Below are 17,237 nucleotides of genomic sequence, written 5' to 3' on the forward strand. Positions count from 1 at the left end.
ACTTGCTCACAGGCCAGTAATATTTGATTTGTGAATTGACTGTTTGTGAGGCTTCAATTAATTGGTCAAATCAGTCCACAAATCTGAGATTGATTGATTTATTGATTTTTCATCCTGAAAAATAAAATGACTGAAATTCAAGTGAGATCAGTCATATTTAACCTATTGTATTTCCTAGCATTTCTAGTCCAAAAAAAAAAAAAAGAGCCCATGGGGTCAATCAATCAAACTGAATTTATTTGAAGATTTAAGATCATTTCTATTTCAATATCAAGCATACATATCCACTGCCCCATAAAACGGGGTAAAACATCCTTCCAGATTTGAAGTATTTACAGATCAGTAAATAAAAAAAGTTCAAAGCTAAGCCACAACAGCCTGGCTGCTTAAATCACTGAAGAAAGTGTCTCTCTTGTGCTGAAGGGTGTTGAGAAAGCAGTGAACCCTCTCCTCTCGGCTGGCGATGTAGTTCAACAGATCTTTCTGTCGACTCTGGGCATCCATGGGCTCTCCATTCCCACAATGCTGCAGGAGCTCAGCCACACAGGAGCGATCCGCTTCCATCTGCTGGAGCGCTTGGCCTTCTCTGTGCAGATCTCCAGCTTTCTGCAACACACAAAATATGAATACAACGGCACTTGTGAACGGAATAAAGAATAAAGTTTGCTTTTGCATCTTTACTAAACTTTAAATAAAGTTTGGAACTTCCTAAAAGTTGCTTTCAGGAAACCATTTAAGGAAACAATCGTAGTAACGTTTACAAAAACGTGCATTAATCAACAACATTGTATTAGACATGCTGTAATACAATATCCTGTGTGTTCAAGCTGAAATGATCTGAATTAGCATGTTGCCTTTTTTATAATAAGGTCATGCTAATCTAAGAAGCATATATGACCATGAATGGTCCAAAACAATTTACAAAATCAATGAGTCTCATTCACTAATGAAATATTTTGTATATATATATATGAACAGAAGAACTTCTCACGAAAAATGTCTGCCCATGTTATTAACTTTGTTCTAATGTTAATACATTTAGCATATTCTAAATATAAATGCTTTTAAAATTGATAATAATAATAAAAAAATGTTTCTTGAGCAGCAAATCAGCATATTAGAATGATTTCTGAAGATCATGTGACTCATGTGACGAGAAATGATGCTGAAAATACAGCTGCGCATCACAGGAATAAATTACATTTTAAAATATATTCACATAGAAAATTGTTATTTAAATTATAATAATATTTCACAATATTACTGATTTTACTGTTTTTTGTATTAAATACATTCAGCCCCTAAATGAGCAAAAACTTTTGTAAGATTTAGTTGAGAGTGAGACCCAATGTTTCCAGGTAATAAAAAATGCAGCAGCTACCTAAATAAGTTGTAAATCACTATAAAAACAGGATGACAAAAGAGTTATGGCTTACCTGGAGAGATCGATAACTCAGCTGGTACTGTAAAACAGCTTCACATAGATTCCAGAATGAATATTCCGGCCACAGGACCGACTGGAACACTAGACAGGAATATGAGGTCTGTGGAGTATAAGATATGCAGGAATATGAAAAACATTCATCATTTCAAAGCTGCAGGGGAATGTAAATATTAAGAGCAATATGAGCTTAATGCACAATGGACAAGTCAGATAGATATCCATAGGACCGGTGCCAGACTTTCAGCTGCCATTAGTGTTGATTTGATGGGAAATCTCATTGGAAAAGGCAGTGATGGGAATTATTACAGCTCTTAAAGCAATAGTTCACCCAAAAATGAAAATTTGCTAAAAAAAAAAAAAATTTACTCACCCTCAGGCCATCCAAGACATAGATGGGTTAGATTTGGAGAAACGTAGCATTGCATCACTTGCTCATCAATGGATGCTCTGCAGTGAATGGGTGCCGTCAGAATGAGAGTCCAAACAGCTGATAAAAACATCACAATAATCCACAAGTAATCCACACCACTCCAGTCCATCAGTTAACATCCTGGGAAGTGAAAAGCTACGCGTTTATAAGAAACAAATCGCTCATTAAGGTGTTTAATCTATTGTTTCTAGCCAAACTATGAGTCCTTTAAACATAATAACACTTCCTCCAGTGAAAAAGTCCATCTCCTGTTGTCTCTCACATCAAAATCCACACACATATTTGTTTAGAGCTGTTTTGGCTTGTAAACGGTGTTTGATCTGTGCAGATTTCTCTCCTGATTCAGACTAAATGACTTTTTCTCTGGAGGAAGTGTTATTATGGATAGAGGAATCGTATTATAGCTGGATACTGGAAGTTTAAAGTTAAAAATGTCTTGATGGAATTGTTTCTTATAAACATGCAGTTTTTCTCTTCACAAGTCATTAACTGATGGACTGGAGTGGTGTGGATTACTTGTGGATTATTGTGATGTTTTTATCAGCTGTTTGGACTCTCATTCTGACGGCACCCATTCACTGCAGAGGATCCGTTGCTGAGCAAGTGATGCAATGCTACATTTCTCCAAATCTGATGAAGAAACAAACTCATTTTCATCAATTTTCATTTTTGGGTGAACCATTCCTTTATTGGCCCGACTTTATCATATTCATTGAGAAAGACTCACTGTAATTATATATAATTACAGATTGTTCCAAAGTGAATCAAACTATGAATGCCATCTAAACTAAAGTCCTCTATGTTTGTGTAAGTGCTGTATTTGTATGGCAAGATATTGACTAAAGGAAGTCTCAGTTACCTGCCACAGTAGGAAATCACTAAGACGCACTTCTCCAGACGTACGGATGAGCAGATCGGGGTTTGGAGAATTACTGCTATAGAGACACTCACTGAGGAGCACCTCAGACACATCACTGACACATCACACAGAGAAGAACAATTCATAATAAAACAGCTGTAGTTATGAGCAAATCCTTTGTTTTCTCGCACTATGTGAAAAGCACATAGTTTACCTGGATTTTATCAGGCCCTGCTCTACTCCCCATGCCATTTCCTTCACTGCATTTGCAATTTCATATCTTGAGGTATATGCAAAGCACACATTCAGAAAACACCTACATAATCAAACAGAAAACCGGTCAACAACATAAGAGAAGGATGAACTTCAGCAAATGCATCAGATATAGCTCATGCTCTAAAACAGAAGGAATGTTTTTTTTTTTAAATCATAAACTGCATTTCAAACATTTGGGGTCAGTCTTTTTTTTTTTTTTTTGAAAGACATTAATAGTTTTATTCTGTATGGATGCATTAAATTGACCAACAGTGAAGACATTTATAATGTTACAAAAGTTTTCTATTTCAAGTAAATGCTGTTCTTTTGATCTTTCTATTCATCAAAGAATCACCGTACAACTGTTTTCACAATTGATAATAATCAGAAATGTTTCTTGAGCAGCAAATCAGCATATTAGAATGATTTCTGAAGGATCATGTGACACTGAAGACTGGAGTAATGATGCTGAAAATTCAGCTTTGCACCCCAGAAATAAATTACATTTTACAATATATTAAAATCTAAAAAATATATTTTAAATTGTAATAATATATACCATTTTTACTGTTTTTACTATATATATTCAAATCTAAAAAATATATTTTAAATTGTAATAATATCCCATTTTTACTGTTTTTACTGTATTTCTGATCAAATAAATGCAGTCTTGGTGAGCAGAAGATACTTATTTCAAAAACATAAAAAAAAAATCTTATAGATCTTAAACTTTTGACCAGAGAATAGAGTGCAAAGTATACTTGTTTATTGAGTAGGGCTAAGCAATATTGCGCAAAATTATATTCATTTTGAATTTCTATACAATAGAAGGTCAAACTAATAAAATAGCATCATGCAGCGCTTACTTGTTGTGTGCTTTAGTTGCCACCACAGATTTGGCAATAAGCTGCTGCAGATCTGCAGGCAGTAGAGTCAGATCTCCCAGCACACGAATACACACACCATGCTTCTCCAGATTCTCCCTAGAAATTAGGACAAATTCACATATAGATTTTATAGATATTTAGCCATCAAATAGGTGAACAGATCTTGTGCAGGAGCGACTTACTGCTCTGTCAGCAGGCGGCTGAACTTCTGTCTTGCCAGCTCCATCAGACCATCCACCTCCTCTTTGGAGCGCTTGACGTTCTCAATGCTGAATGCATATACAGTCACCTCGTGAATGCCCAGGTTTAAGCACCAGCGGAGCGTCTATGTGAGTTTAAACATTGTATATTAAGAGATTGAGCATACATATACATTGCTCAAAAGTTTGGGGAAAAAATTACTAGTTTTATTCAGCAAGGATGCATTAATTTGATCAAAAGTGTCAGTCCAGACATTTATAATGTTACAAAAGATTTCTATTTCAAATAAATGCTGTTCTTTTTAACTTTATTTTCATCAAAGAATCCTGAAAAATATCATGGTTTCCATAAAAAAATTAAGAAGCAGAACTGTTTTTTGTTGTTGATTGGTAATAATCAGAAATGTTTCTTGAGCAGCAAATCAGCATATTAGTATGATTTCTGAAGATCATGTGACACTGAAGACTGGAGTAATGATGCTGAAAATTCAGCTGCGCATCACAGAAATAAATTAGTTTACTTTTTTTTTAATTGCAATAATTTTTCACAATATTACTGTTTTTACTTTATTTTTGATCAAATAAATACAGCCTTGGTGAGCAGAAGAGACTACTTTCAAACACATTAAAAACATTTTACAGACCAGATTGAATAGTAATGCAATAAAATGTAAAGACCAGTCAGAAAACACAAATTACTGAAATAAAATTAACATTTATTTTACATAATATTTATTAAAATATTTGAAAAAAAATTTATCCATTGATATAACTGACAGAAAAGGGAACACTTAACACTTCTGTTAATCGGTCAAGCAGGCAAATTGGCAAAATATTGGTCAATTAATCCATCTCAGTCTGTTATTATCTGCATTCTCACCTCTGCCAGTTTCTCAAAACCCTGCGAGTGGCCCTCCTGCCTCTCCACATGTGCCTTTTGGGCGAAACGCCTGTTACCATCCATGATAAAGGCCACATGTTTGGGCATAGGCCCTGCCTGAGATATAAAAAAGAGTTTAAGAAAGTCATTAGGGTGTTAGGTCATTGTTTCAGTTCAATTTACAGTACAGATCCTCCGAAAAGCACCTTTAGGATGTTGGCAGTGAGCCTTTCTAAAAAGGAGAGTTGCCTCTCTCGAATCCACGACATGACTGGACTTTCTGTGAAGAAAAAAAAACAGTTACTGTTACGAAAAGCATAGTAATGGCAAGGACTTTTGAGAAATGGTTAAAACACATCTTGTACATGAGCATTTGAACCATAAAGAGGCACTTATTTTAATCAATTATTTATTCATTGCAATTTTTGCCTTTGTAGTAATCTAACTATATCTAAATGTGATTGAATATAATTACATTAAACGATGTTGATGTCTATAGAGCAGGGTGGTAGACGGCTAATTAAATATGTATATAACAAAATTAAATAAAAGCAGAATTGCTGGATCTAAATGAACACTTACAAATATATACATATTTCCTCCAAATGTAAATTACCCAGGTAAAATGTAAGTCTATTGCAATATAAGTTAATAATTTTTTTAATAACTGACAGAAACTAAATTTATAATGACAGTTTACCTGAAATTGTCCTTATGAGATTAATTATGTATTCAAATATCAAAATGCCCTACTTCTCAATCTCCTTTCACAACATGGATAGGATAAAATATTGTAGGCAATTCACAGCCGTTTTTTCTAATTAAACCTAAAAACACAGACTACTGTAACCACATCAGTAAATAAGCATATTAAATTCATCTGAATGAAATGCATCTGATTATTTTAATAAACACATATATTCATGAGCGCGCATACTATCCTAAATATCACGACATAACGATGTTAAAATAGAATGTCACTGTAATCACATTCATTAAAAGGAGGCTTTCATTCCAACAGATCGAAATCAGTTTGATTTAAAGCGTTAATACGCTGTTCTTTAAGAAATCATAAAGCTCCAACTCACTGCCTTCCTCTGACAGGAAATGACGACACAGAAACGCGACAGCAGACGCCAAAATAAAATAGTTTTCGACCAATGCAAAACCTCCCTGAAATTTAAACCATGTTTAAACTAGTAATATCCTCCTGAGAACCAGAAATAAAAAGCTTTGTGAATTTAGTATTTTTTCATGTCATTACATTGTTTAGAGCATAAGAGAAAAATGGTCGCAGGACTCAGTTTTTGACAAGAAAAGACATGATATTTTTGGTGATTTTCTTTTAAATCACCAATCAATTTTTAGGTTTCAGGATTATTTTATACCTAACTTTAAGGATGGTTCTCAACTATGTTATAAAATATATAACAAAATGATTTGATATACCATTTTGCTTCATGCAATATGTGTGTAAAAATTCCATAAACTGGTTTTCCCATTAAGCACAATGTTATCTATACACTGTATCTAATTTGCATATTAAAGTGCTGTTGGGACAGCATGTTGAAAAAGATGTGTAATAATGGGAGTAGTAATTGGCCAGATTTTCATAATGATATCTAATATTTCATAAGAATATTGATATAATTTGCTTTCCTATTCAATTATTTTGTCTCCCAAAATGTATAATAAACATGCTTTTAGTCCTGGTGTCCTCTACAGTAGTAGACATGCATGAAATCAACCTCCTGTTTCATAACAGGAAGTCACATTTTGATTTGAAACCCCATAACATTTTCCTTAGATGTTGATTTATGACAAACAATCCGAAAATTAATCAGATTTAAATTATAATTACAAAATATTATCATATTTCCATAAGGATGTACAATTTTATCACTAAATGAATGTCAGCCATTTTTAAAAACCAAGGAGAGGGGGTGGTCATGGTGAAACATCCAATCATTTGGTATCTCTGGAAAGCCCTGAACGTGCTCTGTACAGGACATCCAGACTTAAAACTGTGACATGTGAGGTCTCAGAGAAATTCACTCAAATATAATGTGCACTACAGAGGCAAAACCTCCATAGCTGGGTCTCAGGAGGATATGAATAAAAAATACGTTCGGCATTTCTGTTGTGTTATTTGTTTTAAACGCAAAAATAAAAAATAAAAAACTGTGAGGGGTGTAGAAAGCAAAGCACACCACTTAAAAAAATAGAAAAGTCATAAAAACTAAAAAGGGCTAAACATTAAGAAATGCACATTTGTATACGAAAACACGTTTATTTATTTATTAGTTTGTTTGTTTGTTTAAAATAATTCTTTAACTTTTAGTAGGGACAATTAGCTTTTTTTGCCAACTGAAAGTCAGTGTAATCATGAAATGACCATTAAATGTTGTCTTAGTGTGTTAAAATTTTATATATTTTAACAATAGGTATGGTAACAATTTACTATAGTTCTTGTATTCTGTTTAGCATACAGTTTAATCGTGTGATTTGTTGCAAGACCAAGGTTACAAAAAGGATGGGAAATTAACTTGACTTTTTTTTAATTCTAACTATTTATTTATTATAAATAGTGGCTGGTAAATGTTTTTTTTTTTTTTTTTTTTTTGAAAAAGATTTAGATTTTGAACTAAACCTTGCAATAAATAAATAAATGTTATAAGTCTTAATATTTTACTTATCTGTATTGAAGTCTAAATATATGAGCATTACATTTTTAATTGCACAGAATAAACTGTCTAGTTGTTTGTTTTAAGTCTAAAATTTTATTTATAATTACACATATAATAACTATACATTTAATACGTTTGCATAAATCATATTCAAGCCAATGCTAATTCTGATATTTCTTATTCAGTGGCTTTCATTGGAGTTGACATTTTACAAGGACGTTTTTTTTTTGTCAGTGTTTTTTGTTGAGGTTCATCTCACGCAATCCATGTAGTGCACTAAATACGTTTAGGAATCTGTTTCGCACACCGCTAAACTGAAATAAAAGGGGTCAGCACGTAGCCTAGTATGTAGCGTTTAGTACGCAGGATGCTTGTATTTGAATTGGCATTTTCAAGCGCACACTAGAGGGCGATTTTTTTTTTTTCTTCTTTTTTTGAAAAGATTTAGATTTTGAACTAAACCTTGCAATAAATAAATAAATGTTATAAGTCTTAATATTTTACTTATCTGTATTGAAGTCTAAATATATGAGCATTACATTTTTAATTGCACAGAATAAACTGTCTAGTTGTTTGTTTTAAGTCTAAAATTTTATTTATAATTACACATATAATAACTATACATTTAATACGTTTGCATAAATCATATTCAAGCCAATGCTAATTCTGATATTTCTTATTCAGTGGCTTTCATTGGAGTTGACATTTTACAAGGACGTTTTTTTTTTGTCAGTGTTTTTTGTTGAGGTTCATCTCACGCAATCCATGTAGTGCACTAAATACGTTTAGGAATCTGTTTCGCACACCGCTAAACTGAAATAAAAGGGGTCAGCACGTAGCCTAGTATGTAGCGTTTAGTACGCAGGATGCTTGTATTTGAATTGGCATTTTCAAGCGCACACTAGAGGGCGAGCACAAAACAGACCAGCTACAGTCAAGAAAGAATCTCAGCAGTGCCGAGGAAGAAGAAGAAGAAGAAGGGCTCTCGGTCTGTGGGGGGTGACTGAGGGGTCGAGCGTTTTTGTTCCGCTGGTGGATCCTGCTTAAACGGTGAGCAGGAGGCACAACAACCCAAACCAGAGCAGCCCGACCCGGAAAGAGCACGGAGGAGCGGGTCGTTACGGATCGGAACTAAGGCGCTTTTGTTTCTCTCTCAACTCCTGCGGGTTTGGGGGCTCCAGCGGCGGCGGCGGAGACGATCCCGCTCGCCCAGGGAAGGAGGCTGGAAGTCGGGGACGCTTCCAGCCTGCAGGGCCGGGCGCCGTGGCGATTGAGCATCCGGAATTTGGCGAACCCTTTGGGGCTCAGTTGATGGGATGGAGCCGGGACCATCTGGCACTGGTGGGTTCGGATCTTATGTTTCCTAATCTTATTATTGCTACACATTGTATCATTTCATAATGACACATTGTAACATTCTCTAAGGATACATTGTAACATTCCGCAAGCACACATTGTGAATTGTTTGTTTGAGCATCACAACACCGAAACATTGACTCAACCAGTGCTGTGAGTTTGGGGCGGGACTATCTGTTGCTCTGACCAATGGCAGTTGGGCAGGATAGTTTGAGAAGCCTGTTTGAAACGATTATTATTTTTGCAGGCTTTGACTTTTTACAAATGAATGTTTGTCATTGTGATAGCTCTCTTTTAGTCACTTATTGTCAATAGTTTTGGTTGCGTATGTATATCAGACACCCTGCTCATGAAAAGCCCACATTGCTAGAGCAAAACGTGTTGATGTAGTTGTTTGTGTGACTCTGAGGGTGGCCTTTATTGATGAGCGGCAGGGGAAGGGTCACAGGGGCTGTGCACTGGCCAGGTGGCGTCTCTGTGGATCTTGCACACTTCAGTGCGTTATGCTCTTGAGCCCTCAATAGCAGGACATCTGGGACTCCAGATCAAAATATTGGTTCTGTTCCTCTGTCACAGTTCTGCCCACTTCTGCTTTCAGCAGGGCTGATATATAACAAAATGGATTTTTCAGCCTTTTGATGCCCTTCAATATATACTTATGCATTTGTTCTGAAATAGCTTAAAGAGAGGCGAGAAGAATTGGCATTTTGTTAAAAATCAATGTTTCCTCTGCTTGTCAGTAGATATTGAATAATTTGATATTAAATAATAAATCTGTCCACATTTTGTAAATTTTTTCGGTAACACTTTACAATAAGGTCTTATTTGTTAACATTAGTTAATGCATTAACTGACAATGAGCAATATATACAGCATTTATTAACCTTGTTAAATGTTAATATAACATTGCGTTGAACATTATATATGTGATATACAAAATATGTATAAAATGTTTGTTAGTTCACATTGCATTAACGAATGTTAACTGATATAACTTCGATCTTAAAAATGTTACAAAATTAATAAATGCTGTAGAAATATTTGTAATTTTTAGTGCAATGTTGACTAATCTAATGTAGTTCACTTATGTTAACAAATGAAACGTTATTGTAAAGTGCTACAGATTTTTAAATGAATAAATGTGAAATTCCATGTAGAAACTTCCATGAAAATCTTCGAGCATTAATGCAAAAGTCCGAGTTTTGAATTGATTCATTGAAATTAACAGTATGAACTAATGCAAAGAAATGAATCAAACTCTAAAATGGTTTTGCTATTCAGGTCTAACGTCATTTTGTTAAAAATCAATGTTTTCCAGTGCTTCTTAATCGATTGAATCATTTTGTTTTTGAATAATTTTTAACAGATAATTTAATATATATATATATATATTTATGGTAATATATATTTTCTCATTTGCATGTATTAACAATTTTTTTGACGCTTTATTAACCTTAATGTTAAAGTTAGTTAATAAAAATGTTCATGTCAGATTGCTTTTGAAAATGTTTCGGTACATGTTAAAATTGACATGAATTAAGATGAATTAATGCTGTAGATGTTTTGTTAACTTTATTGTAAAGTGTTAAAATGCCATGCAGAAACTTCCATGAAAATTTGCCCGTCGAATAAGTAGCTAAATCAGGGTTTTGAATTGATTAATTGAAATGAACAGTTTGAACTGAAGCAAAGAAATTAATAAAGTTCTAAGTTCTTTTTATATCCCTAGCAAAATAATTGCAAATATAATGTAAATGTTGAATTTCTTTGGCATCAGAAGCAGATATAGAGCTGGACTACAGCCTTTAGTAAATGTAGTGGGCAAATCGCACGATATTCCCAATGATGCTTAGTCTTATATCAGCAGCAAATATGTTATGTACACATCTATATATAGCTATCTATCTATATGTATGTATATATCTATCAGCCAGCCCTAACAGAGAGCTGCCATTGTTTACTGGTTTCTTGAGATCTGGCTCCATTTCTAGCCATCTGCCGCTGCCTGCATTCACTCTGCTGTAGGAACATAGAGTTTGCCATTGATCAAGACTTAGCAGAGTATATATCCTGCAGAAAAAAAGCGTACGAGAGTTCTCCGAAGCGCCTCTTAAATCACAGGCGAGCTATAAAGCGGGCCGTGTAGGATAAGATTGATGGTCTTGTCTCGGCGTAATGTCGAGGTGCTCACTGACACTATACGATGAATAACGCCAAGGTCCGGCTCTCCCAAAACCCCCACGTATCCCTGGTCTCCTGATCTCCATGACAATGTGTGTTGCTGTGTGGTTGCTATGGAGAGGCTGGGAATGTTTTGGGGCCCCTGTGTTTCTGTGTGCTGATGTGGAGGCGAGGGGGCTCCTCTCCTCCGGGTCCCCCTGTTCGGGAAGGAGGGCAGCTGGGGTCTTTGTTATGATGGAGGGAGTGTTCTTCATAGGCAGAGAGGTTAAAGGCGTCAATGCTTTAGACTAGTGCTTCGCAAATAGTTTTGGTTCGGGATGCGTTTTTTTCTTTGGATAACAAAACTGGTTATCAAAATGTTGATGTGTGTAATTTCTGTGCCACCGACGTGTGTCACAAAATGACTGTTTTCAAACACGTTTCCCAAATGTTGGCATTGGTGGAATGTTGTTGTGTCAGGCTGGTTGATATACTCAAACAAATCTGTTTTGAAACCATGTCAACCTAAGAGTGATTTACTTATAATTATCTGTCTCTATACTTATGGGATAGAATAAAGTAACATGGAAAAAAAATGACCTATATCAATAAAAAAAATAAATAAATGAACACGGAAAAGTGTTGAAGTTACCATTATCTACACAGACCCTACCAGTGTTGTTATTGTAAACTAAAGCTATTAATATAGTTTTGTTTATGAAAGTAAAGCTGAAAAAAAAAAATTAAATGAAAAAATAAGTTTAAATACTAAAATTAGTCAAACTAAAACTGAAATAAATATAAACTAAACCTAAATAGAAATATTCAGTTAAAAAAAAACAAATAAAAATGAAAATGCACATAACAAAAGTCTATATAGTCTTAGTAATAAATGTCTGTCTCACTCTCTTCATATCAATTTGGAATAAAATGAAATATTTTAGCATGAAAAAATTACCAACATCAGTTTCGAAATCGAACACTGAAATGCATTAAAATGACCATGATCTGCACAGACCCAACAAGTGTTATTGTAAACTAAAGCTATTAAAATCATTTTTGTTAATTGAAATAAAGCTAAAATAAAATATAAATATATGGGGAAAAAATGTTACCTTGGCAACTAACTGAAATGCAGTAATAAGTCAAATGTAAAAAGTACTAAAATTACTAAAACTAAAACAGAACAGTGTTGTATCGAGATATTATAGTTTTTATTAATGTTTTTATTTGAATTAGTTGATGTTTAAGTAAATTTGTTGTGCTTTTGGTATTAGTTTTTGTTTTTTAAATGTCTATTGTTTTTTATGAATTTTTACTTCCTTGCTAGTCATTTTAGTACATCTACCTAAACTAAATGAAAATTAGATGATTTAAGCTTTTTTAAATATATTATTTTATTTAAAGTAACTAAAAGTTTGTTATGGTTTTAGTTAACTATAATTGAAACTGAAATCAAAATGAATGAGAAAAAAGCAAACAAAACAAAAACAAATAAAAAGCACAAAATAAATATAGTTTTATTTAAAATAGTAATAAATAGTGTAATATTTTAGTATGATTCAATTTCATATTCTAACACTGGACACAAGAATATTAAAAATTACTAACATGAGAAGGGCTTGAAAGTTTTGCTTTCTAAACGTCTTCATAATGTTTATGATTTCTTGCAGTCAGTGATTCACTGTCTGCACAAACCATGTTTTGCTTCATTGCTAGTGTATTTTCTTTGACCTGTGTATTTGTAGATGGTTTAGAGAGCGAGGGCCTGTTACACAGCCATTGACATCTGTCTAATTTGACTAGCAAAGTGACAAATAAATTTCCGGCAAAACAAAGTAGAGTTTGATTGGACACATGACCTTTAACATCAACAACAACACATATGGAAGGTGTTTTCTCCTCCATTTTAAACGTTGATAAGTCTGTTTATTTTGTTATCCTAACTGTACATGATTATATGGTTATTTGTATGTTATTGTTGTTTATTCAACATCACTGCTGAAGCCAAAGACACATGCAGTGATGTAGGGCTGTCAAATTTTTTTTCTCGAATTTCGAATATTCGTCGAATTTAAAATAAAAATCCACATTCGAATGCAAAAACGTTGCATTCGAATTTTAGGTGTGCGTTAAGGAGGCAGCCTTATCAGTGGCGCACGAGATGCGATGAAGATGTAAGTGTCATTGCATTATAATGTTTTTGTTAACTTATCCAGTTGAAGCCACTAGATGTGGTGCTGCTGCATTGTTAATTACAAATATCGCGGGAAAAGAGAACACCAATGCGGAGAAGATCTTGTTTACGTCAAAACTAAAAACCAAGCCCTTCACACAGAACGCATATTTTGCGCATTTTCTAGAGGGACATCTATCACCGTTGCACTCGCGTCTCGCACAAAAGAGCCGCATGTTTAGAAAGCCATGTAAAATTAATGCAAGTTCAACTTTGAAAAAACATATCTCGAGACTTTGACGTTTTTTTCCCCATCCCACTGCAACTCGTGTTTTTAAATGAAAAATGTACTCTGTGTGATTGGCTTTCGGCCCTTTGTATTAAACTATGCATACATACATGATGCTGTTTTGTTTATAGTTGTTTATACAACTTAATTATAATTGGTTTATAAACATTATTTTAAACATTATGCATTTTTTTTCACAGATAGTCGTGTTACCTGATGCTTTGAATAAACGTGCATTAGAAATATTTTGCTTGATGTGCCCTCTTGTGGCCTCAGGAGAGAAACCAAAAGCTTTTCTTCACCCTAACTGAAATTATGCATTTTAAATTTGAATATAATTCGAATTTTGATCATATTTAAGTAAAAAATTCGAATTTAGTTTTTCAGTAATTTTGACAGCCCTACAGTGATGTGAAAATCAAAATACAGAGCAGAACGTGTATCTCGGCTGGTTTTGTGGTCCAGGGTCACATATGTTTACATTTTCTTTATAGCTTTTAATTTGAAACGCTGTGAAACCTCAAAAATCAATGTAATATTTTAAAACAGACCAAATTCTGATATGATATCAGTGCACATTATAATATTACTATACTATATTTAATTAGTTTTTGTATTTGTTTGTTTGTTTATTTATTTATATTTGAAATATATTGTACAAGTCAGCATCTTCCACATCTTGTTTAATGTGTCCAAAACACTAGAAAAGTGTGAAAAGTGTTGGAAATCATTATCAACTGTGCTGCTTGTTCTGATTATTGAATGATGTATTACTATAAAAATTACACGGTATTATTATAAAAATAATGGCTGTCAATTGCACACTAGTTTTGAGTTCACTCTTAAGTATACTTTTACCCTGATCCTCCTTTCTTTTTCAGTTTTTTGCCTTCCCACCCCCTTCCCGTTTTAGTCGCCATCCTCTTTGTTCCTTTCCCGTGCTTTTGTCCTGTTTCCAAACACACTCCTGTCACCATATCTCTAGTCCCATAATCCCCCAAACTCCCCCTGAACTCCTGCTTTCACCGTGTCTCGCTCTTATAACCTCCTATCTGCTTAATGACCTCTCTCTGTCTGTCTCTCTCTCTCTCTCTCTCTCTCTCTGTCTGTCTCTCTCTCTCTGTCTCTCTCTCTCTCTCTGTCTGTCTCTCGTCCGCAGTGCCCACCGGGCCGTACCCCCCACCCCTGCAGCAGGTGTTCCAGGCGCCCCGCAGGCCGGGCATGGGCACCGTCGGCAAACCCATCAAGCTGCTTGCCAACTACTTTGAGGTGGAAATCCCAAAAATGGATGTGTACCACTATGAAGTGGACATCAAACCTGATAAGTGTCCTCGACGGGTCAACAGGTAAATGCCCCTTCATCTCAAACGTCCACAATCATTCCTAGGGCTGTCACCTATTTATATGACACACATATATGTGACCCTGGAGCACAAAAGCAGCCATAAGTAGCACGGGTATATTTGTAGCAATAGCCAAAAATACATCGTATGGGTCAAAATTTATCGATTTTTCTTTTATACCAAAAATCATTAGGATATTAGGTAAAGATCATGTTCCATGAAGATATTTTGTAAATTTCCTACCGTAAATATATCAAAACTTAATTTTTGATTAGTAATATGCATTGCTAAGAACTTAATTTGGACAACTTTAAAGATGATTTTCTCAATATTTCGATTTTTTTGCACCCTCAGATTCCAGATTTTGAAATAGTTGTATCTCGGCCTATATATATATATACTAATAAATGCTTAAAATTAATTGTCATACAAATTAATTTTCACGTAAAGTCATTTTTCCACATTGAATTTGGAATCAGAGGTAGAATCACATGTAAAATTATTTTTTTTTGTTCTACTTTAGTTTAAAGACTTGGTTATAATAGTCTGTCTCCTCTTATCAGATTGGGATAGAATAAAGTTTTTGTTTATTGAAATAAAGCTGAAATAAAATATAAATAATGGATAAAAACTCAAATTAAAATTAGAAATGTTAAGTGAAATAAACATGTTTAAGTACTAAACCTAAACTACTAACTGAAATAAATATAAAAATAAGATATACAAACAAAATATTTTAAAAGTTACAAAAGCACGTTAAAAAACTACTAAAACTTAAACATTTTAAAATATGAAAATATAAAAATAAAAGCTAATTCATTTTCCCCCACATTGCATTTGGAATCAGAGGTAGAATTACATAAAATAATATTTATTTTGTATTCTGTTATAATTTTCTGACTGTCTTTTTTTGTTTTTGTGAAAAATAAATATTAGATGGAAAAATTTATATTTAAAAAACACAAAAATGAGAAATACTACTTTAGTAACTAACTGAAATAAAAAGAATAATTTGAAGTACTAAAATTACTAAAACTGAAAATAATATAAATTAAAGCTAAATGACTCAAATTAAAATGAAAACTAAAAATATAAAACTAAAAGCGTATTCATTTTATCACGCTGATTTTGGAATCTGAGGTAGATTGGCATGAAAAATATTATGTTTGTTCCACTTTAGTCTTAGTCCACTTTGCATTCACACTGTCAACAATACAAGATGTTAATATTGAATAACTTGAAATTCAGACTAATATTTTTTTTCTTAGCCATCAAAATATTTCAAGACGACAAAGCGTCATGTTTAGCTTTTGATTATGTAATAATCTTGACAGGCTTAGTCTTTCCTCAGTATGAATTGAGATAAAGTTTCCCCTATCATTAGCTATTTCTCTAAAATCATTGGGGTCAGTAGAATCAAAGCCTGCAGATTTGCATGGCTCGGTGACAAAGGCCAAAATTTTTCAGTTACCTCAATTACATAAAGCGTGACCTAGAAAGGAACCTCCTCATGCTGTTCTTCCCTGAAAAGGTTTTTAGAATGAAATGTTCCTGTAGACGTGCACAGGCAACGCTTGAATCCTGTTCATCCCGTAACTGTATTTTCAGTTCAACTAAGCTGTCTGCCTTCTGAGTTAAATACAACTTAAGCCTGGTTTATTCTCGACGCGTCTGCACAAGCGTGAGGATGAGTGTGAAAGTGACATCATTGTGCAGTCACCACTGCATGGGCGCGTCTGAGCCAAATTCTGTGCACCACAATCCCATCAGACCCTTAAATATCAAACACTTTCTGAGGCAGAAAAGGATGCTAGTAATGTAAAAAGCACAGTTTTTTTAAAGTGCCCCTATTATGGGTAATGAAAGGTTCATATTTTGGTTTTGGGAGTCCCCAACAACAGGTGGGCATGCATGCTAGGTCAAAAAACACTTTCATTGTCTTATAATATGCATTTATTTTTACCTTATTTGCTCAAGGACTCCCAAACGATTTGCTCAACGATTCATTTTTCCAAACCCCATCCTTTGCGTGACGCTAATCTGCGGTGATTGGTTTTCATTTAATCTCGCCTGTAATGCCTGATAAAGCAGCGTTTGTGAGCGCAGTGCTGCTTTGTGTACAGCCGTTACCGGGGAAACTGCTATTTTACCGCTCCAAAAGCGGCACCTAGTGGCAAAGAATGAATTTGCATTTTCATTCAGACCAACGCGAAAAGACCAACAAGTGGGCGGGCAATATGCTAATGTTTCATGTTGACGTCAACATGAAAC

General features: G+C 34.2%; 2 protein-coding genes across 3 annotated transcripts in view; one reads left to right on the top strand and one right to left on the bottom strand.

Moving 5' to 3' along the window:
* Nucleotides 1-216: 216 nt before the first annotated feature.
* Nucleotides 217-6,105, bottom strand: LOC107688271 (dehydrodolichyl diphosphate syntase complex subunit DHDDS-like). Of its 2 annotated transcripts, none has more exons than XM_016485890.1 (9): nt 6,044-6,105; nt 5,162-5,235; nt 4,956-5,072; nt 4,058-4,200; nt 3,855-3,971; nt 2,948-3,049; nt 2,734-2,848; nt 1,437-1,544; nt 217-606 (listed from the first exon to the last, which is right to left on the bottom strand). In XM_016485890.1, exons 2-9 carry the CDS (start codon nt 5,222-5,224, stop codon nt 364-366), a joined length of 1,008 nt encoding a protein of 335 aa, XP_016341376.1. In that variant the 5' UTR covers nt 5,225-5,235; nt 6,044-6,105; the 3' UTR covers nt 217-363. The 2 variants fall into 2 exon arrangements, with proteins under 2 accessions (XP_016341376.1, XP_016341378.1); XM_016485892.1 differs by lacking the exon at nt 6,044-6,105 and adding an exon at nt 5,946-5,995.
* A 2,449-nt stretch (nt 6,106-8,554) lies between these two features.
* Nucleotides 8,555-17,237, top strand: part of ago1 (argonaute RISC component 1) — a 43,227-nt gene continuing 34,544 nt past the window's right edge. Inside the window, exons 1-2 of the mRNA XM_016485793.1 lie at nt 8,555-8,983; nt 14,783-14,969. Coding sequence (XP_016341279.1) covers nt 8,959-8,983; nt 14,783-14,969 — 212 coding nt within the window. The 5' untranslated portion in view covers nt 8,555-8,958. The remainder of the gene's footprint in view (nt 8,984-14,782; nt 14,970-17,237) is intronic.

Source organism: Sinocyclocheilus anshuiensis, unplaced genomic scaffold, assembly GCF_001515605.1.
Source record: "Sinocyclocheilus anshuiensis isolate Anshui unplaced genomic scaffold, SAMN03320099.WGS_v1.1 scaffold1162, whole genome shotgun sequence".
NCBI lineage: Eukaryota > Metazoa > Chordata > Actinopteri > Cypriniformes > Cyprinidae > Sinocyclocheilus > Sinocyclocheilus anshuiensis.